The following is a 23,111-nucleotide window of genomic DNA, read 5'->3' on the forward strand; positions in this document are numbered from 1 at the left end:
GTACAGCACATTTTTAATTTCACATCAAACGGAGGAAAGACGTGCACTGTGACTCCTATTTTTTTCCTAACAATAGTACAAGATAACCTATAATCCAAAGAAACCATACCAATGCTCTGGGCTTTTAGGTAAAGCTGATTGCTTTCAATTTAGCGTGAACGAGACATGTCTCTGAAAGACATCTTTCCTGAGTTGTTATTTAGCTTCAGTGATCACAGTCCACGTGCTATTTGTAGTTTTGCTCTTTTACATCATCTAGCACCTTTAGGGCTGTTAGTCACTGCCTCACAGCTGTTTGTTGCTTCTGATCTCTTCACTTTCAGTTTGGCTTTTAACTTCTCATTTTCCTTGTCAAGTTCATGCAGTGACAACACACGCACCCAGAGGAAAAGTTTGCCTATTCCATCTCAAGCAATGGTGTCCTTCAGTCTCTTCTTTTTCTCAGTCTGAACATAGAAGTCTCCACCTCACACTGTGGCCAAAATAGAAAAGATCACATCTATGCCAATATTGCTTTTCCCTACATACAAAAGCTTTTAAAATGCAGCATTTCATGATACCACTTTGAGCTGCGGAAACACCAAAAAGGGAAGCTTCTTATTTTAGTGATGTTTTGCAGAGCTCATTTGTACTTTTGGACTGTATAAAGTCATCCAAACATAACTCTAGGGCCTTAGCGTACACAAGAAACCTATTTCCCACTACATTTCCGTCCATGGATCTTTTTGCAAAATCAGCGCTAACAAGTACAAAACCGAAAAGCACTGGTCAGTAAAGAGTCCAGGACTTTCTGAACAAACACAAGAGACAGCTTACCAAGATGGAACATTTTTATACAAAAACCTTACTGCAAATCATCGATTTATTTTCATTTATTATTTTACACAAGGAGCAGTGGTAAAAATAACTTTTAGAATGCAAAAACACTCATTTAGGTAGGGAGAAAAATAGGAGCCTAAGTTAGAGATCAGTAACATCAAGAGAAGCATTTCTACTGTCTGCTGCAAACTTAGATAAGACTGAAAATACAAAAAGCCTAGCGGCAAGGTGGGCTGCATAACAGCAAGCACTTCACAGCTTCTATTGCCTGCATGTTGCCCTTGTTCAGTCTTTACCAATTACGAAATGTTTCAAAGCATCTTCCTCTTCTGTAGCCTCATTTCTCTATGATTCAAGGTTCAGACAGTAGTTCCAAGTACTATCATGTCCACACTACACATAATTCATTTTATGTCTGTGTTCCTAGATGAAGACAATAATTTAGTATAATTCACTGTAATTTAAATGACTGCAATCGAAATCATCCCGATTGAGTCTGAAAGCATGGCTTGGGGAAGCACGGATCGAAACAATGGGCCTTGTCTCCAGTCTCTTTTTAAAAAAAGAGTGAAGCTGAAACAGACTCATCCTAAAGGCAATTCCTCTCCACCCAGCAGAGTGCAGGACAGGTCAGCTTAACCACTCTCTGGAGTTCCCTGCCTCTGTCTGGTGACTGCAAAAGCAGCTATGGTGACTCAGTAATTGTGACGGGATCCTAAACCTGCAAGAATATTGAGAAGTACATACCAAATATACAGAGAATTTTGTAAGAACCAAAAGGACTCTGAAAACAGAAGTTTTTTGTTTTAAATAAGCTACTGGAATACTTAACTCAGAGAGATTAGCTCAAACAGTTGAAATCAAAGTGCTCTGTAAACCAACCTCCCCCTGCTCACAGTGTGTATGCAAGACAGGTCTTTGCTTCCAGGGTTTGACTTCAGCTAAGCCAACATCTTTCTGAGCTGCAACAAACTGACTTTCTTTCTGGACCCTAGGAAAATTTTCGTTTTGGCAGCACTGACACCTGTCTGCCTCCTGCACATTCCAGCTCCTGGTTCATTGCTGTAGTGCTCTTCTCCCAATTTCTGCAGCCTCCAACCTCTCTGCCTGACAAATACAAAGGAGGAGGAAGCTCCCTACCTGCAGGCAAGTTCACTTGCTCCAGTCACACCCTTTATAAAGGGACCCAACATATAAACTGAGAGCAAAGACAGAAAAAATATCACATTTGAATTTAAGTATTTAACCTTCAGCTGTCTAAAGCAAAAAGAGAAAAACCCTACCCCAAGCACTCTTATGGCTGATGCTATCCTCAACTAAAGCTAAAGAAAGCTTGGTAATCTGGGATTCAACCAATAGCTACACAAATTCATTGTGGATTTTCTTAAAATAACCTCATATCTTTAATAAAGATGTGATCAAAAATAAAATTTACAGTAAGCAAAGTAATGTTAAATATTAGAATGGGGGGCATAGTATTCACATGCTACTTAACTACATAGTGGAATAATAAGAATCTCTCTTTTTTTCCCTCCCCCTCTGGTAGCAAAGTTGTTAGAGATTTATCATACTAAGCTTTTTGTATTTGCTATATTCTTCAGCAATGTGGGCCATAACATATGCTCAACAGCTGCCTAAAAGATGTGGACCCTGCAAACCACAATGTAATATAAAATACTCATCTTGCAGAAAAAAACGCAAGTATTTACTAAAACTTTGAAGCATCAAATAATAGTTGTAGCCACACAACTTTGATCTTGGGAAAATGGGATATAATTCAAGAGTGAAAAATTGCTATAATTGGGAAGCAAAGAGGTACACATTAGAAATGGAGAAATCAAGGCTGATTCAGATGTGTAATGGATCAAATTATTCAATGTTGGTCAGAGTGGAGCAATTATAACCAAAGACGTTACTGAAAAATGATCCACATTGAATAATATGAAAAAGCAATTTCCAATTGTTTAATTTTTCTTCTATGTGTGTCATTTGGAAATACCTGATGTTAGACAAATCACAACTCCCTTCCCCTCCAACACTCCCCCACTGAAAAAAGGGCTGTTTGTTTTCCACTATGGTTATTTCCTGAAAGATGATTGTTTTAAAGTAAATCTCCCATCTAAAAAAAAAAAATTGCATACCTGCTATTATAGCATTTTATTAGACAGACCAACTTCCATCCAGTGTGTTTTCGGAACTCCACCATGTTTTCAGACCACCATAAACCTGCCTTTATTGTCTTGGATGGTAATATCTCTATGTACAGCAACCGTGGTATCTAACAAAGAAACACTGCAAGCTCTCAAAAGGAAAATCCCAAATAAATTATGCCTCTGTACAAATCAGAAGGTCCACTATTTAACATAAAAAAGAAGTAATATGTACAGTAATGTCTTTATTGTTGCTAGATAGGCTCATCTCTTTGAAAGCCAAAATGAGACCACCAGGACCTTTCTGTGCGTTCCCACAGACTCCTGTGAGTCACTCCAGACACTGTGTAAGACCCAGAGAGGCCTCCAGTTTCCATATTCCTACCTATTCCTTACAACTATTGTTATTTTAAGACAAAATCTTCACCTGATGAAGTTCAGCAGCTTCAAGAACCATACTCTTCCCCTGCTCCACACCTATGACAGGACTCCATGCCCTTTCAGACTAGGGCAGGATATGGGACTGAGGTAAAGGCATTGCATTCCTGGTCAAGGACTATTCAGATAAACAGCTTTTAAAAAAATATTGATCTGCTTACCTAGCACCGAGCTTATTAATACCCCTAAAGAGCTCATAAAATCACAATTAATGAGTCAGAAGTAAATACACTGTCACCTACTGCAAAATTTCAGGCGAGTGTAAAAGTAGACAGTTTCTTTTCCAGTTTCTTGTCTCTCCATGTTTTACACCACCCAGTCTCCCCTCCGTCAAACAGCTGAAGTCTCATCCACATTAAACCATACAACAGTGACAGAAATATTTGGATGATGTGTCTCTATCCTTCTTAAGGTATGTTGAGGTAGGAAAGAGACCTGAGTTTCATAATACATTGTTACAGTTGTCCTGATCCTAGAAGTTCTTATTGTGCTTCCGGCAATTTCAGCCAACACATACACACACTGATACCTTGATCTTACTTTGGATGGTGGTTGCTTCTCTTTCGTAGCAAACCTCACTGCAACCTTGAATTTTAGGGACATGGTTTAGTGGGTAATATTGGTGGTAGGGGGACAGTTGGACCAGATGATCCAGGAGGTCCTTTCCAACCTTAATGATTCTATGATTTCTATGCACTGTCAGTACATCAGCTCTCTAGTTACAAAACATCTCCCTTCCCCAATGCAATGCAGTATCTAGACCTGCTGGGATTTACGTCTTTAGATGCATAACCTTACTTCATGCATAGGACGCTATATGACAAAACAGAGGATTTTTTTTTTTTTTTAAATAAGGACACACTTCAGTGAGTCTCACCATATATTAGAATTAAACATGGTGTCTAAAAGGCAACATGAGAGACTTCCATGTAAAGTAGGTCAGTGAAGGATCCAGAACTATTAGCCACACTAGATTTGGGCATTAATTACTCTCATTTTTCTCAGTCTGACACATATGTAAATCATGCTGTCACTGTTCATTTATGGATCTGTGAGGAAAATTTATACACATTTCATGAATATGAATAGGGCTCTGTCTGTGACTGCAGTCAGCATTTGCAAACATTTGGAAGCATCTCATTTGCTAAACTTCTCTTTCCAAACACCAAATACAAGAGCATAACAGCACAAAAGATTCACTGAAGGCCACATGCATAGCAGCAGGTATACTGCTCATCTTTCATCGTTTTATCCAGGAGTTACTGCAACACTTTCTTGAAGGTCTTGGAGACTTCTTACCCCTAACTAGCTACCTTCGACCATGCATCCTTCCCTCAAATCCTCATACTGGCTGCCCCTTCTCAATTACACCAGACACGAGGTAGCTGCTTTTACTGTCAAGACCCATAGCAGTCCTAATACCTTTCCTTAGGCAGTAGCACATCTATCTTTACAATGCTGGTATCCATCACTGGCTAATTATCAACATGACATGCTTGCTCTTCTGCTTTGAAGGAGCAGCCAAAACAAAAAGAAAACTACACCACTATCCTTCAAATCCTCCTTAATAACTCTGCTGCAATGCTGACAAATGCTTGCAGATGCTTGAGATCACAACTGACTTCTGTTATCCCCTTGGATCTCTGTTTCAAAATCCATTTGCACTATCTTGTTTTAAGCTTTGATGTAAACCCCCCCGCAATGAAAACTGACTTTTAGTATTGGAGTGGAGAGAGTAACTGATATTCTACATATTGTGCTGGACTTTCCATCTCTTGGCAAATTCATGAGTGGAAATTCTTCTAAAAGATCTGCAGAGAAACATAAAGGATTTGCATTATGGACTCTCAGCTTGTTATATACTCAGCATATGTAAGTGACTTACCAGACAATGGCAACTGCCCTTATCATTGCTAATTAAGACTACACCAAAATGTCTGGCTTCTCCCCAGGCTTGCTGCTCTCTGCTAACCACACAGATTTCCTTTGAGAGTCAAGTTTTGTTAGGCAGGTTTTCTCACAGTTACTAGCATTTTAGGTAGATTTTAGCTCAGGCCAGGCAAGCCACTAGAAACAATCTAGTTGCAACGGACCTGTTACCCTGGTACAGCAGACTATCAGTTTGGTATGCTGGCATTTTATTCCTTTTTTCCATATGGGACTACCTAGACAATTGTTAGAGTAGAGATTAAATGGTATACACACAATGTATTTGTACTTTGTCTATGGTTGGGAAAAGAGTGCCATATGAACTGGAGCACTACAATTTTCTGTGTTCAGTTTAATTCAGACTCTTAGGGGTTCTATTTACTGGGTTTAATGATTTCGTTCTTCCTTAGAAAAAGAAACACAAATAGAAGTGTCCCATGGATTTAAAAAGATAATTTAAATATTTATACATTTTAAAAGTTTCCTCCTCAAGTTAACTTTAAAAGATCAAAGTAACAATTTTGATTTACTTCATGCAGATTTTAAACCAGCAAATACAGCTGCCAACTGGATAGCAATAATCCTTCATGATAATCCTGTAATTCTTTTGAGTTATCAGCGTCTGATCAGCAAGTTCAATTACCATCAAGAAACACACAGAAGATCAAAAAAGTATACCAACTGGCCTGTAACAATGTAGAATGATACAAATTATCATTTTGTTTCTCTATTTCTTTAATCCTTTTATTTTCCCACCTTAAAAGGTTGAAGGAATGGAAAAGGCTAATGTCACTTTAGAGAGGCAGGTTACAAAGCACAAGCTATTCTATACTTTCACATGATTACTCCACCGAAGATTACAGTGACACAAGAAAAGGTTCTACATGAGAACAAAAATTAATCAGGTGGATTTCAATCTGGAATGTGCATAAATGATATCCATACAGACTGCACTACCTCAAGTGCTGTTGCACTACTCAAGTATTGTTTGTGAAGGTACTTTTTAGTATTAGAGCTGTTCAGAAAACAGAGCATGCAGTCAACTGGAAATTTTAACATATTCTTCCTTCGAAACTTCTTACCATAAATTCAAAAATATTTTGATTTGGAAATGTTTTCACAGCATTGAAAACAGTGTATTCTAGTATGTGGAATATTATACACAGTAATAATTATATAATAATGACAAAATTAAAATTGCATGCTCTAAGAGGAGACTGCAGAGCATGACAGTACATCATCAGGTTTAGTGTGAGCATATACGGACACTAAACAGAATAGGCAGGGACACTTAATACAACCTGTTTGCTGGACAGCATGAGGGAAATGGACTGCAGAAATTGGACAGACTCACGCTGTGCTACATGGACCGTTAGTCTAACTCAGTAGGGCACCGCAAATATTCTTAAAATGTTCACATACACACATGGAGGACCAAAACACACAAAAAAAATGCTTTGACAGTCTTCTTGAAGTTCAGCACAGTCAAAGGTATTTATTTCTATAACTTCTTGGCAATTTCCTCCACCAATCATTTTTTATGCTTTTATTTTCCTACCTTAAAAGGTAGAGGGAATAGAAAAGGCTAACATGCCACTGTCTTTAGAGAAGCAGGTTCCAAGCACAAACTGTTCTGCACTTTCACATGATTTCTCTGCCAAAGATCACACTAGAACAAGAACACGAGAGGTTCCTACAAAATATTTTGATATTACAAAACAGCATGTTTGGATGGGAAGTTGCTCCAAATGTCTTCCCCTACCAGGCTGTTCTAACTCAAAATGAAACAGAATTATCTTCTTACTATAAAAATAAAAATAATGGATATTTTTCCTATTTCCTAAGCACAAAAAGATACTGAGAATGGTAAAAAAAATAAAATAGATCACTTATGTGACTCACAAACCCAAACATATCCCAAATATGACAAGCATAACTGTGTGTCTTTGGGAGACAGACTGAGATGATTCTTAAAGTTCTACCCGATCTGTATAGGAAATGAACTATAAAAATAAGTTGCATTATGGTTCTTGGCCTCTGGCTGACAGCAGTAAAAGCTGTATAATACCTACTATTTACCTTGCTGTTGTACTTTCAGCCTTCAGTCTTTACTTGGTAGTTCTTTGCAGCATGTTTCAGGCAAGGGCTGTGCTACTTGTTCTCCCCACCTGCCCTTAACCTGCACGCTTTACCTGTAAGATCCAATATGATGTGCCCCTCTGCTCCATCTTCCATCAGCTGATTTCCAATTACCTCAGATCTATTCCCTTCCTAATTAACAGCCATAGCTGAAACAAATGGGTTATAGCACACTCTGCCTTAGCCGTGCCATCATGCTGATGCCTGCTGACACAAAACTGCTAGGCTGATTCATCCCAAGTATAATACTTAAGTGGTTTCTTTTCAACACAGACTCAACAGGCCAATTTCTTCTGCCTACATCTCTGGAAACACATGACAAGGCTTAAAAAAAAACTGGCAAGAATCCTCTCTAGCAATGTTCTTTATTATAAATGTGATTCAAACAGCATCCACACAGGGGCAGATGTTCAGCCTAAGTGCAGCCTACAGAGAGAAAGGCATTACTGAACTGAGTCAACACTACTGTTATACCATATAGATCTATTTTTACATCTATACATTCATTTTTACATCTAACATTCATTTCTGTAGGTGGTTTCCTTAAAAACAGTGAATTGAGCAAGTTTGAGCAAGCTTTTATTATTTATTTATTTTTGTAATAAAGTAACCTAATCACATAAAACACTCTTGCATTGTTTTCTTTTAGTTTATTATTTAGTTAATTCTTATTCTATACCAGTCTCAAATTTAGGTCCTCATGTGTTAAGATAAACACTATATGGTAACTTTATTTTCCTACAAATACTCTACTAGAATGTCAAATACAGAAAAAGTGTTATGAGAAAAGGTTGTTCAATTTTATTTTTCCATGTAATCATTATGCAAGTTTTTTAGCTGATTAGACCTACACTGAAAGGCTAAATCAAAGTAGGAGATTGACTACATCTCTCTTGATACTTTATTACATCAAGAAAGTAATTGTTTCTTAATTGTTTCTTTTAACAGATTTTTTTTTAAAATGAGCAATAGCTCCTGTTCTGCCAGAAGGGCATTTCCAGCTCACAGCACTGCAACTTCAAAAAGCTTTACAAGATCATTTAGGTAATCCACACATCAGCACAGAGACACAGCAATACAACAAAGAAAATGAAATTATAGTATTCAACAGAAAACTAGGAATTTCACTTCAAATTAGAAAAATATTTTTTATAAAGATACATGCTATTAGGCAACTATTAAGTGAGGAGATTAGGAAAAAGTATTATGTTTACCCAGGATTACCCTGCAACAGATCTTTCCCATCACTTTGAAGCAACTGGTTTTGGTGCCTACAGAAACAGAAACTGTCAGATGACCTAAACCAATAGGTGAGATTCTAATACCATTTAGTTGTAGGTAAGTAATTCTTGATTGTCATCTATTTTAATGATTTCTATTCAGAAGACAGTATCTTCAACCTGAATTGTGAATTCAGTGCCTCTGTTGAGATCTTCACCAAAAGGCCTTACAGGAAGCAGCAAATAAAAATTGTAATTTTAGATAAAAATTGAATGTACAGCTATCTTGTCCTGGAATTTGAGAGTACAGGTTCAGTAAGTAACAAGTCAAGTAAGGGTAGATTAATCCTGGAAAACAGAGATGAAAAGTGGGGTGGACTATCTTACACCAAGACATCAATAACCTCATCATAAACCCATCCAAGATCTTTTCCAGTGTCCAGAATATCTAATAACTTATTACCAACATGACCATTTTATGATGATTCACATATTTGGGACTAAAAAATCTCACAAGAACCCTTTACAACACTATAGACTGTCTTTTTGGCTACTTGGCCAGTTCTGGCCTCAAAACTGGACCTCACAGCCACTTGCCTTAGCTTAGTACAAATTCAATTAGTACCTTTTTCCTCTCCAAAAACCAAGCACGATCAAGTGCAATATAAAAAAAACTACAGAGAACTATGGGGTACATCAAAAATCATCATACTGTAGTCTTTCAGATGAATTTCATAGTGATGAATCTGATCTCCACGATGAGAACAGTTTTGCACATAGCTGTACTACCTTATTTCCATTTAACCATACCAGAACTGTTTAATCCTTGACAGAAGGATTAGGCCAGTTATTTGAGCTTCAGAAATGGACATACAGACATGTATGTCTATATGCAATCACCTTTCTCTACAGTTACCTTCCTTCCATAACAGAGGTACCACTTCTAGTTCAGAAAAATCTCTGAACTCTCAGTTGCTGAACTGCTAGGAGAGCATTTTACAGAATTCTCCCATGCTTCATAAGGAATCCTGTTACTGATTTGCTTTGTCCCATAATATTCCACAGGTATCTACAGCTGACCCCAGTCAGACAGAGGATACAGGCTAGATGGACCTTCATCCGATTAAAACAAATATGCACACAGGAGCAGCCATACTCTGTCACATTCACATGCAACAGTGATAGTTTTATGTGACTGTTATACTAGAAACGTGTAAGAATTTGACAGTACAATTCATATAAACAATGTCTAAAACAGAATTAAGAAAAAAGAAACCTGAAAACTATCTTCCCAGATGAGCTTGTTGTTATGTAGTATGGGACATGCCTTTGAGAACTGAGGATTTCCCTCTTCAGGAAAAAAATTATTTCATCACAACTACATAGGTAGAGTCAAATAATCCAAAACCAGCAAACAAACAACAACAAAAAAATACAAATCCAAACCAAACCAACAAACAAAACAAAACAAACAGACTCTGAAGCAATGGAAACAGAAGTCTCTATAAGCTAAAGACTAATTGCTGCCGTTATGAATTTATACAGATATTAGTTAAAAAAAAAAAAAACAACAAAAGAAACAATACCAACAAACAACACACAAAACAAAATAACAACAAAAAAATCACTCATAAATTTTAAGACACCTATATAGCTACTGTGAAAAAACGATCTGCAATGGCCCTGTAAAACTGCATACAAGCTGGAAGGAAGGTGACACATCAGAGGAAGCTATGCCATAACAGGTTTCTTTCACAGACCTTTGTATTAGACATACAGTTTCACCAAAGTCACTGCTGGAAATTAGTTTTCTGCTCATGTATACATACACATACACACACCAACTGAAATCCTTTGTACACGTGGATCTCCATGTGCAGTGACAGAAAGCATCCAAGACTATTCCACCCAACCCACAGTGGCGCTTGCACATGTGCAGCGTGGCATGTGAAGAGTAAATATAAAACTTGTACTCCAGATGTAGCTTGTGTTCTTCACATCAATAAAATAAATCCATTCAAAATATAAAAGTTAAAATATAAACACTTGACTGTTCCTCACAGTCTGTTCTATCCTGGCTGTTTGGCACCCATCCTTTACAGGCCAGAAGTTTCACAGATGGAGTCTCAAATGCCCAGCAGACACAACAGAAGCTAGATTTTTCAAAGATGCTCACTACACAAAAGGCTGACATCTTTTGATGTCAGTCTAACCTAACAATTTATTATCAATTCTAGAGCAAACTGTCCTGAAAACATATTCCCAATGCAATTCAGAATTTGGAAAAGCTTTAGAAGTTAAGCTTTTTTTTTTTTTTTTTTTTTTTTTTTTAGAGCTTGTTTTCAGGATTAGGTAACACTTATCTGAGATATTTGGCAGAAGGATTACATTCGTGTAGCTGGCATTATAAAATACCACCAATTCTTCAATCTCAACCTTATCAAACAATGACAAACATCAGCAAGGAAGTTTTTGCAGAACAGATTATAGTGAACCTATGAAAATAGTAGTGATCAAGTTCTTTGCTCCTAGATTAGTCGAAATTAAAGACTGAAACACACAAATTACAGGCCTTACCTTGCTCTCATTCCATTTGGGGAAATCCTGCTGCTTTCAACGGTATTTGGCAATTAGAACAGGCTACTACTTGTTCAGGCTACTTGTTTATTTGTCTTATTTGTACATTTATGCGCATAAAAAACCATAATTCATTTCTACCATTTATTTTTGAAAAAAATCATCATAGCAGTTACTTTACCTGTTATATCATATCTTAGTCATATTTAAACAAATACTACAGAAGGAAGATTCCCATGACACACTTTTTGTCAAAGAAAGATCTAAAGTAGCAAATCCTATCAAGTCCTATTAGCATTTACATCCTAATTCTGAAGGCACAGTACTAGCCATATAAAATACCTAACAAGAATAGTGAAATCAGAGCAGAACATTAATTCAAAACACTGAAAAAAATAAACAACAGTATTTATCACTTCACATGCAACCACTCTAAAGAAAGCCATCAAACAAATAACTTGCATCTCATTCATTGTGTTCATACTCAACATAAGAATGCTGACTTGAAGAAATTTTTTTCCCAAATTATTTACCTCAAGAACAAGCCAAAGCTGGTCTCCATTTTTCACATCTTTCTTATAGTACATGCCATAGAATTTGACTACATTGGGATGATCAGAGAGAGCTTTCAAAATGTTGTACTCAGCTTCAATTTCTTCATCAATATCCTGGGATCACAAATGAGAAATACATAGCAGTTAATAAATAATAAGAGCAATTAAAAAACAAAACAAAAAAACCACACGGTTCTCAGACTATTCAAATCTAGTTTGAAATAATGCAAAGAGAAAAAATAATAAATAAATCCAAGTATTAATGTGCCATTTGCAGAGCTACAAAGCTTGGTTTTGTTTACTTAATGAAAGTCACATCTTTTTTTTTTCCTTGGTCTTCTGCCTATTCAACTAACAAATGCATGGGGTATGGCAGAGAAGCTCTCAGAAGAATGGGCAAAGAACATTTCAAGTTGAAGCCTGTGCAATCCACAAGTGTATAGGTGCAGACTGATGAGTGCACGCAGATGCCTTGGGAAGTCACCAGTTACTTCTCCAGTCTCAAGGCTATTGCCAGCCAGAGATGGTGCAGCTGGAACTACCTTGCTACCTCTCTGTTCACAAATGAGTATGACTGCAGCCCCATCTTATTCATTTATCATTCCACTTTCTGGAATCATGTGTGAATTCTTCTCATTTTCTGCTATCATAGAAATTGGTGATATCCATGATTTCTCCAGCTTTTCCAATGAGCTGAGTAGTGGCATTTTGGTCAGTACGTTTTATTGTTGTTTTGTTTTTAAACAGACCTCATGTTTCTTACGTAGCGAGGCAAGTCCATTTGGAGGCAAGACCTGACAAATGATTGTCATCACACGCACCAGGGGCTGTGCAAGGCCCTTCAGGCCAAATACAGATGCTAGCAACTATGGGCACTGGACAAGTCAGGTAACCCCTTTCACCTATGCACTAAAAGAGCCCATTGAGGGATGTTTTCAGACTGCTTCCATCATGCTGAGAAAACATTCAGTCCATCCGGGCCACATTCTCCCATGTAGAGGCAGAATAGCTGCAGCCATTTTCCCTGCATTGTTTAGATCTTGAAAAAGTGGGCAGCAAACCTGTTACCAAATTTAAAGTGCTTTTAATACAATTTGCTATTTACACACAAAAAGAAATAGATGACAAATCACTTGTAGAGGGAGGCTACTCATGAAGTGCACTATCCATATGAATGGATTTCATATCAATGAAAGGCACCTACTCAGTGCTGAAAACCTTTATCACCTGCCTCACCACCACCAAATGGAAGTGACTATTGGGGAGAAAAGGGATGCTTTGTAGTCCTAGTGAATGAAAATCATCATTTTGTTCACAACATAAGACACCTGTGCCTAAGAGGACACCTGACCTATGCAGATCTCTCCAACACTAAACCCAAGTAAAGCTCCCCATGTTAGCCTTGGGCTATTTTTCTTGACGGACCTCAATGAACTTCCTTTGTCACCAGTATCTTCAGGAATTGGGTTGTTAAACTTTCACATTGAGCTTACATGAGTAAGTCTCCTTACAAGGAAGAGCTTTAGAGATTTTTTTTTTTTTTGGGGGGGGGGGAGGGGGGGGAGCGGGGTGGGCGGGAGGGGAGAGGAGGAAGCAGCAGAAGTTTTCCTCTATTTCAAAAAAGAAGGAATTCACTCTAAGAGAATTTTCCCACAAGCACAACACAACATAGCCAAAAAAATAACACGGAAGGAAGAAACAACCAAGGTACTGGAGGGAACAGAAGGACAAAAATGGAAAGAGACAAAGATAAGAGGCAATGAGGGAGAAAGAGCATCTGGTAAAAACAAAAGGACAAACTGAAAAGAAATAAAGTCAAAACCAAAATACACACAAAGCATACAATAGACCTAGATGCCTTGGGGAAATTGGAAGAGAATTACCCACTGTCCCACTGTGATGTAATAGATGTTTGTCTCCTGAGGGGTACTCAGATTTTGAAATTTTTACCAATATGAGGAGAAATGAAAAGAGGAAGAGTGAAATGAATAGAATACTTATTCTATACATACTAGAAAGAAAAATCTTCCTTTGCATTTTATGAAGGAAGACAACTTGATATATTTGGTTGAATTTAACATATTTACCTGCATAAAACATAGCTAAAGGGAGAGCCTCTTCTAGAAACAGTAGATGGAATATTTTCATGGGAACTTAAATGTAAGATATTTTGGGTAAGAGTCTTAAAGTACACTGGTGCTTACTTATAGCCCTAAGGACAAGACTAAGATTGTTCTCAGTTCCATCTTCATATACAGTCATTTCAACACCTTTGCTTTCTTGTTTCAGTGTCAAAAAATCTGAGATGTTATTTAACATAAAGAATCTAGAAGCTCTAAAAAGATTAAATGTGAAATGCTTATTTCAGTTTTATATCACCCACGATAATGTAGTTTCTTAAATTGGTATTTCCAGATTGAATTAAGTAATATAAAAGCATATTTTTGCTCTAGTCTTCAGTCCACCTCTTTTAGGTTGCGCATTTCTGAAACCATCTTTAAAGAAAAAAATAGTAAAATTTAAAGAAAACATATAAAGTACCTTTTTCATCATTGCAATGGCTCCCTCTGCAGCCATTAATAATACTTTCAGTTTAAACGAAAAGGTCTGGTTTTATAACTTTCACTCTATTTCTAACATTGGATTGCCATTTTATTACCAACATGGAGATACAGCAGCTACTTCAGACCTCCTGTGAATAGGAGGGGGAAAAGAAGAGTGGTATTCTTAGAATAAAAAGGAGAATATATTCAGTTAAGAATTCAAGTCTTGTACGCTGATGTTGACTGAATTATTGACTTTCCATTACGTATCAGTATCCTCAGCTCACTTGTTTGCACACTGAAAAAAAAAACACCTTTAACATAGGCAATAAAAAAAAATCCATGAGAATATTTGACAGGAGAAAAATCTAGTTTTAAAACAAAACTAGAATTTTAACATAAGTCGATGCCTTTTTTGAATAATATCGGGGTATGCTGAAAAAGATAGTGACAGTGCTTTCAGTTCAACATTCTCAGTTCATGGAAATTCTGGGTGACAACTTACAGGGTTTTCAGCAGCTGAGATGAACAAAAGTTTAAAAGTCTCAACTGATCAAGAAGAAAATTTTAAACTAGATGTTTTTACAAAGAAACAAGAAAAAATGGAACTTTTAAATCAACTATTTCATTACAATTGGGAATCTGTTATACCTTTATATTTTTTTCTTTCTTCTGTTTCTTATGTAGTATCTGTACCCATTGTTTTTACTTCTTCTGGCTTCTTCACATGCTACTCCCTTATCTCCTGTTTAATCTGTTTCTCTTTCCTTTAGCATCATCTTTACTTCCTCTTCTTTCTCTCTCTATTTTCATCTTCTACCCTTTTCTTATAGCCTCTAAAGCGTATAGAATGTTGAAACTTTACCTGATTCCTTCAGAACCAGTTGCCTGTTAAGAACCATTCCTGAACACTTGCAAAACAGATTAAAGCAGAAACATTTCCTGCCATACTGGCATTAGATGAACACCAACTGCAAGAAAGTCCTCTATTCATTGTAAACGTGCAAACTTTGTTTACAGAAAGTGATAGAGTCCAGAGTTTCCAATGCATCTGAATTCACCAAGAGCCTTACTGCTCGGCTGCAAACCACGTTTACTTTGGGAGAGGTACGTGATACTGCATTGAGGTTAGCCTCCTTTTGTTACTTTGAAAGTATACTGAAATGAAAAGCAGATTAACAGGAAACACAACAAACATAATGCAAGACAGTATGTTTTCACATTTTGTGGACATGAAGGCCACGGGAACATAATGAGACATGGCGTGACACACAGTGTTTCATACAGCACAGCGTGCTTTTCTCCAGCTGCCCAGAGAATCGTGCACTGGAAGCACATGCCTCACGTCGAAGCATATGTAGCAGGGTCACAGAGCTAGACTGTGGATGGGACTGGATCCTTGCTGCTATGCAGTCCACAGCTTGTGCTGACACACAGCAGCATCTGCTACGCAAGACCTATGAGCCCAACAGAAATTCTAACACTGTGCTGAGAGTGCAAAAGGTGAGCTCAAAGGGGCCACTTCAAAAAAGGAACAGCTCCTTGTCCGTGTTTAGCAGGTTACTGTTCTCAAGAACGATCTCACGCCACATGCAGCCGTCACTGAAGTCAATGGAGTTCACCTTATAAACCAGACTAACATTCTTCCTTACTCTTTGAGCATTAATCTGTCACCCAACAAATCTCAGTTATTGAGTACAAAAACCCTCTAATACATAATTCCACATCCCCATCACCCGGTGCTTTGTGTGTAGGAGTTACTGCCTTTGTATTTTCCATTTGAAAAGATGGATCTCTAAGTGTTTTGGCACATTCTGAAAATGCAGAACCAATAATAACAAAAAAAAAAAGTATGTTGTTTTATTTTTAAAGTGTCACTCATAGCACTTAACTCAGCTAAAAGCACATACTCAAAATAGATGCTTGAAGGGACGTCTAAGACGCTTAAAAATGCATAGCTTCCTTACTGGCTAGCACATCAAAAGAAGGAAAAGGAACAACAATAAAACTATAAGAAGCTAGGACTCTGGTATTTAAAAGGAAAATAAGCAGGTCTATAGTTGAAATTAAAGGATAAGCAGGGCGCAACCAAAAGTAATAGAGTTTAGGTCTACTTCTGACTTCTACCGTATGCAACCACTTCCAAGATCACTCATCATACAGAAAAAATGCAGTGATATCTAGAAAATACATTTCACTTTGCAGGTTGGAGCTATCAATTCTAATGTAAATGACCTATTGAGATTGTAAGAAAAAGAAAAAACACTACATAATAAATTCAGTTACAATTAAATAAGTACAAACACAAGTAATTTAAGTAGCTTACGTGAACAGGATCCAAGATTTTGACTGCTGCTTTGCTGCCATTTTTCTTATTTAATACTTTGAAAACTTTTCCATATGTTCCTTTGCCAATAGTCTCAATTATTTCCCAGGTATCTGAGGGGTCGGGAAAGCTATCAAATACGATTGTTTTCCCAGTCAGAGGAAGCATCTCAAATGATGGCTCCTAGGAAGCATTAAAAATTTCAGCAATCAGTGAACAAATGATTATTCTCAATTGTTTTCCTACAAATATGAAAATAAATACATATTCCAATCTCTAACACTAGAATTATTTTTTTTCTCCATGTAGTGTACATGCACTGAAAGCATAACAAACAAGAAAGTTTGCAATTAATACAGGTACTTAACATGGTCAACACATTATCAAATTAGTACAAATGATCATTTGAATTTCCCTTAATTTCTGGCTTGAGTGAAGTCAGTAGAAGCTTTCCCACAATGAAACTAAAATGCAACTCTAGGATTTTTTATTTTTTTATTTTTTATTTTTAAGGGGCAGGGCAATGGGAGTCAAGCTCAGAGATTACTGCTGCATAAAATTGAGAGGAATCCTACTCTTAGCATTTGAATTTTTATATAGAACTGAGCCAAGCAGACTAAGTGGTAGATCTTTTCACAATATTATGGTCTTCTGACAAGCAAGCATTCAGTCATGGAAGATGTGTTTACTGGTGTACATTCATTAATGCACCTATTTTACACACTGTACGGGAAACACTGCACCTATGCCCTGGTCAGTGATGGATACAAGTCACTAGCACATGCTTTTATACCAACTATCCAGCATCTACAGCGTTAAAAAACAAGACACAAACAAACCAGAAACTCCCACCTTTACTGTTTTTTAGGAACAGGCAAAAACCTAGTAGAGGGGCGTTAAAAATTATGTTCTTGTATTCCTAATTGCAGAGCCAAGACTGAAAAATGAAAGGGGCAGACGAGGGCAGCCTCAAACCCTTACTGAGTAAGGACATAACAAATAAGCAAGCTTTGGAGAGTCATTTTCATACACTCATTTTTTAAGTTTTGCAGCCTGTTTTAAGAGTATTATATCAATTTAATTATTTTTGGATTTTTCATTTTCAACAGCATACATCCATACACGATGCAATTTATATCATGATACGCCAGTTACAGAAATAGTATTATACTGCACTTTTCTGATAACGTACAGAATACCTTCAATTTCAGCTTCATTTTTGCCTTTCAGCATACTCATCATACTTTCTTTATTCATCTGCTTATTCATATAACCCCGCTATAAATGCAGTATGTATACCCCCTAGAAGCAGCTGAAATGGACTGCTACACAAACTTATGTTGTATCAGCTCTTTAAATTATCCAGTATGCACATTGGCACATTGCATGCATTCAGACAAGTTTTCTAGCTCTCCTGGGGAACTTGAGGTTCAGAATTCTTCCCATTGTTCTGCTCTTGGCTGATTAACTCACTCATCACTGAGAAGATAGGGTTTCCTTCTCCCCTTCTCCCTTTTTTTTCCCCTTAGTTTTAAATACACACGTGACTATTACCAGTTTCTACACCAGCTCATGGCAGCAAAGTAAAGTAATACCCTCTTAACACCAGGAAACCCACGGAAGTCTGTTGCCTACTGAACACTGTGACCGTGGCCCATCACCTTGACTTCAATGCCTGTAGGAACAAAATGACTCAGTTTTACCCGTCATAATAAAATCTCCCTTAACACAAATCCAAGTTAAGGTCAAAGCAATGGCAGGAGATCAAGACGTAGAAACCTAATATGCAAATCCCCAAATTCCTATTACAGATTCAAGATTTCCTCTTTCCTCCTGTATACCTCTGCTGCTTGGCTTCCTATAAGCACAGCCCAGTCGGGAGATTGACTGCAGTCTCTTCCAATGCATAACCTTTCCACCTCGTGCCTACTATTTATCCATGCCTTGAGAGCTTTACTGTTTCCAGGCAAAGCCTCCTCCTTCCCAGAAAGCGAGCACAATTTATAACATTTTGGTCAAGGATTTTTTTTCTTTTCCATAGAACAGTGTTCAAATAAAACTGTAACGCTTATCTTTTCTTAAAAACAAACAAAAAACAAAAGACCACGTTATAGGTATATGCAAATGCTTTATAGTTTGCTCTTAATTGTGACAATTATTGATTTCAATTATTAAATTGAGAACAATTTATTTGGGGCATGACAGTGAGATTGGATTCATAATCCCAAACTTTTGTTTTGGGAGACATGACAACGATGAAATTTCTGTCTGAGCCTAAGTTTTTAGAACAGTAGTCAACTGTTTGCTTAAAGTTTTACTGAATACTCAATACATAATGGATGATTTTCTAGAAAAAAAGGTGGAGAGCAATCGATGGACACCTTCATAAGAACCAAGATGCCCAAATCATTTTGCGTGTACACATACTCCAATATATTTTCTACAGAATAAATAGTTTTCCATCAAACTCTAGGTCCTGCTAGGTCTCACATTGCAAGAACATGCAGCAAGCATCCCCGACCCAAGCAGCTTACAGGAGATATGCAGAAGTTATGAAAGGAAGAATCATTTCTTTCCATTCAAAAATGAGTACTGAAGATGAAGGAGGGATTCAAAGATTCAAATACGTATCCTGTGCCTGAGCCACGCAGGGAACTCTGATACCCTGAACCTCAAAATACATCCTTAATCAAAGGTCCACCCTGCCACACAGGGATTTCACAGCAAAGGGTATATTCTAAGAAAAACACCCATCAAAAACAGCAGCTTCAGCTGGCTTCTCAGGTTCCATTCATTTCCTACAGATTAACAGAATGCAGCTGAAATTAATTGACTCCCTGGATCGCTTGTGTATTTGTCTGCAGAGACTAGTGCAAGGAGAACTGTGAAAGGACTGAGGAAACATGCTCCTGCAGGTGTTACTGGCTACTAGAAATCAGTGCCAGAGACACTGCCACATGCTTTTTCCTCTACAAACCAGACCAGTTACACTTTTGCTTGTCTTAAGTCACCACATACTTACCAATAACACATTCAATAACTGCCATGCTTAGTTCAATAATTTAAAGCGCCTATTCCTGATCGAATTATTTTAATCCTTTGTCTTTTGATTTGCAGCTTCAAAATCATGACTTGAATAAGTTACATCGAACATATTTCCTCACTTCCACCGTGTTTAAGAACAAGCCTCTGCAGATAAATTGTTTAGCTTCCACTTCTGTTATTAGAAATATATTAAACCGAATGATTTCAAGTGTTCTGTTCTGAGCTATGAACAGTGTTTTATTGCATCTCAGTGAAGTTGAGACAGCTGATAATGATATAACCTCATATTTCAGCAATAAATAGGACTGTCTCTGGAATACGTCTGGATGCTTCAATAACTGGGTAATTTATCATACCCCTCACTATTAAAATTTTTCTTTAAAAACAGCTTATGGCTTGATTCAAGCTTCTGAGCTAGGAACGTACCCTCAAACCTCTATAAAAACTCTTTAAAATACCTCTGGTGTGCTCAAAAAATTACTAAATTTAGGGCTTCCAGAAAGAAAAACGATAGGTTGAGGAATTCCTGGACAAGGCGGCAATTTATTTTTTTGATTGCTTGTGAGTTTTTTGTTTGTTTTGATAAAGGTAGGATGTGGTGTCAGTGATCTGATCACAGTTGTAACAATAAATTGGGAGAGATTTTTTTCAGATAAGCTAGCTTTATATGATTTTTAGCTTTGTAGGTGATATCAAACATACACACTCCATTCAGCAGACCTCAGGCATCACGTTAGAGACATCCAGAAATGCCCCACTCAGCTCACTGAACTCTCCATCATTTTCAATATCTAGCTAGTTTGGAGAGGGAAGGGGAAGGGGCAGCCTCATGAAGAACGCAGTATATCTCCTGTAGGCCATCAGATCGCTGCAATGGCAATTCAGTGAAGCACATTCATCACACCTGAAACTTGAGACACATACCAATTACACTACCAAGGGCTTTATGGTCAAGGCCACAGAGCATTACAGATGATGGTGTCAAGTGGGAATAAGCAATAGTTTTTGCTTCTGCAACTTGAGCTTCAAGCACAACAGAGCCTGAATTTCATAAAGAATGCTACAACTCAGCCCAATATTTTTACTATTAAAAAAATAAATAAATCTGTATTTCAGCACTCATAAGTTTGTCACTGTTTAAGACCATGGCAGTTTGCAACTTCCTTCCTCCATCCCCCAAACAGTTTCTGACTGGACCTCCATCTCACTTAGATGAAAGCATATCGATTTGCTCAATAAGGAGCTGATAAAACAAGTGGGGCACCTCTTCTCATCCTTCTCCATAAAGGGAGCCCAGATGATTAACAAAGCAGGTATCTATTCATTTGTGACTAAAATGAAGCCAACCTTAAGGTTCCCACCAGCATCTTGTCTCCAGGCTACCAAAATCTTCTGTTTAGTGGTCTTGAAAATTAGAACTGCAACCTCACAGATTCAGTTGAAAACACAGCTACTGAAGTGGTCTTTGATCTCTCATTTTATTTGTCTACATCGCTCCCCCTCTCCCACTGCAAACACTGCATGTGTTTAACCAGACAGCTCCTGCACATATGGTGACCCTACCCTGTAATCTGCCAGATTCACATTTGTCACAGGATGTAGATGTCAGGAGCAAACAACACTAGCTTACGTTGCCCATTGGATCTGTTTCCCCACATGGAGGTGATACTCTCTGTCTGTTATATGCTTTCTATAGTATATACTATAGTATATAGTACTTTCTATACTTTCTATATATACTTTTTTATACTATATACTTTTATAGATACTTTCACTCCTGCTGAATCTGAAATTCAAATCTCTTGCCTACCAGATGCTAGAAAAAAAAATATTTTAAAAAACAAAACAACAACACACACACAAAGAGAGAGAGAGAGAGAGAGAGAGAGAAAAGAAATGCCAGGCAGCATTCATGTACAGGCTGCTAAGGCTTGTTATATCAAAGAAAATGAATCTTCCCACTTCACCTTTTCTCCACCCGATGCATTAGTTTGATATTTACTTTTTAAAGTCTTTGGTCTGGTACTGAGCACCACACACAGTGGGGCCTTGAAATACTTGATGCAATAGTACAATAAAATCTCACAGGTTTTCTCTTGGTTCATGAGTTTGTGCCTACACTGACAATACATTTTTAATAAGAAAGTTAATGGTTGCTGCATGGTATTCCTCAGATGATCCAAGTGCGTGAGGCTGCCATATGCCATTCACCAAACCAGCACCAAATATTTTCTGGATAAATGTCCAAGGAATTTGATTGTTCAACCACAAACATAGATTGCAGCTCAGATCCTGAACTAGTATAAACCTAGCTGTAACGAGCCCCTTACACAGCCTACTATCTCATCAAACATTCAAAGAGTACATTTTGCTCCTGAAAGCCCAATACCTTCTCCACTTAATTCAGAAGGATATTTGGCTTCCAATTTTGCTAATGACAAAAGCAATACAAATCTAAGCTCAATGTGAGCATTTTTTTTTACTTCATTTGTCTAAAACTGAGTACACTTAACACTAACATAATTTTGAAACTAAAGACCTTCACAAATTTTTGCATTATTACCTAAATTTTGTACTGTCCATGTATCTATCTGAATTGTTTTCTTTGACTGTACATCAGTTTGCTTATTACTTTCTGCTCTACACAACCCCCTATGCTTTCCCAGAACTGAACAATTGCCTTTGCCATCTACAATAAACTTTCCAGAGGGAATAAGAATAACAACCAAACAGCAAGCCATTTACAGACACTGCAGTAGTAGCAAGCAAGCTTTGACTGCTGCTTTAATTAGGCCATACCATCATTTTGTGGTTTTGGCCAAATAAAAGCCCTATAAATCACATTAAGCCTAGGAAAACCTGACAGTAAGACATCAACTTTAAATTCATTTCCATAATGAAAATTTAAGATCAACTACCACCTTCAAATCAATTCAGGGAATATGAGATCAGGTTTACTTTTTCAGATATTACGCCTGTTGTCCAGAATAATGCAGCCTATCAGAGTACAGAATTATATCCAAATGTTTTCACCACAGTTTTTACTCTACTACTTAGAGGTAAAAGTGTTATTTTTAGTTATTCATTATTTGGAAAAACAAATGTAACATTCATCTTTTCAACTGAGTGATATCTAAAAACATCATACTGAGATGTGACACATTTGTGATGAGAGGCTTTTTATCTCTGTTCTTACAGATAAGAAAGCTAGATGCTTTGCAGCTGTCATCAGCCCCAGCTATGGTAGATGAGGAATACAAATCAGCAACATTCTCTATGAGTCTACTTCTCTCACTGTTGTGTGCTCACACAAGTACAACACAATAGCTGAGATTTGCCTAACTTGGTATGTGTACAATAAACCTGTTGGA

The 23,111-nt window shown here is 37.3% G+C and overlaps 1 protein-coding gene across 1 annotated transcript in view; it reads right to left on the reverse strand.

Moving 5' to 3' along the window:
- MYO3A (myosin IIIA) overlaps positions 1-19,351 on the reverse strand; it is a 114,960-nt gene extending 95,609 nt beyond the window's left edge. Inside the window, 3 exon segments of the mRNA XM_040548931.1 lie at positions 11,806-11,940; positions 16,696-16,878; positions 19,230-19,351. Coding sequence (XP_040404865.1) covers positions 11,806-11,940; positions 16,696-16,878; positions 19,230-19,274 — 363 coding nt within the window. The 5' untranslated portion in view covers positions 19,275-19,351.
- Positions 19,352-23,111: the final 3,760 nt, after the last annotated feature.

Source organism: Cygnus olor, chromosome 2, assembly GCF_009769625.2.
Source record: "Cygnus olor isolate bCygOlo1 chromosome 2, bCygOlo1.pri.v2, whole genome shotgun sequence".
Lineage (NCBI taxonomy): Eukaryota > Metazoa > Chordata > Aves > Anseriformes > Anatidae > Cygnus > Cygnus olor.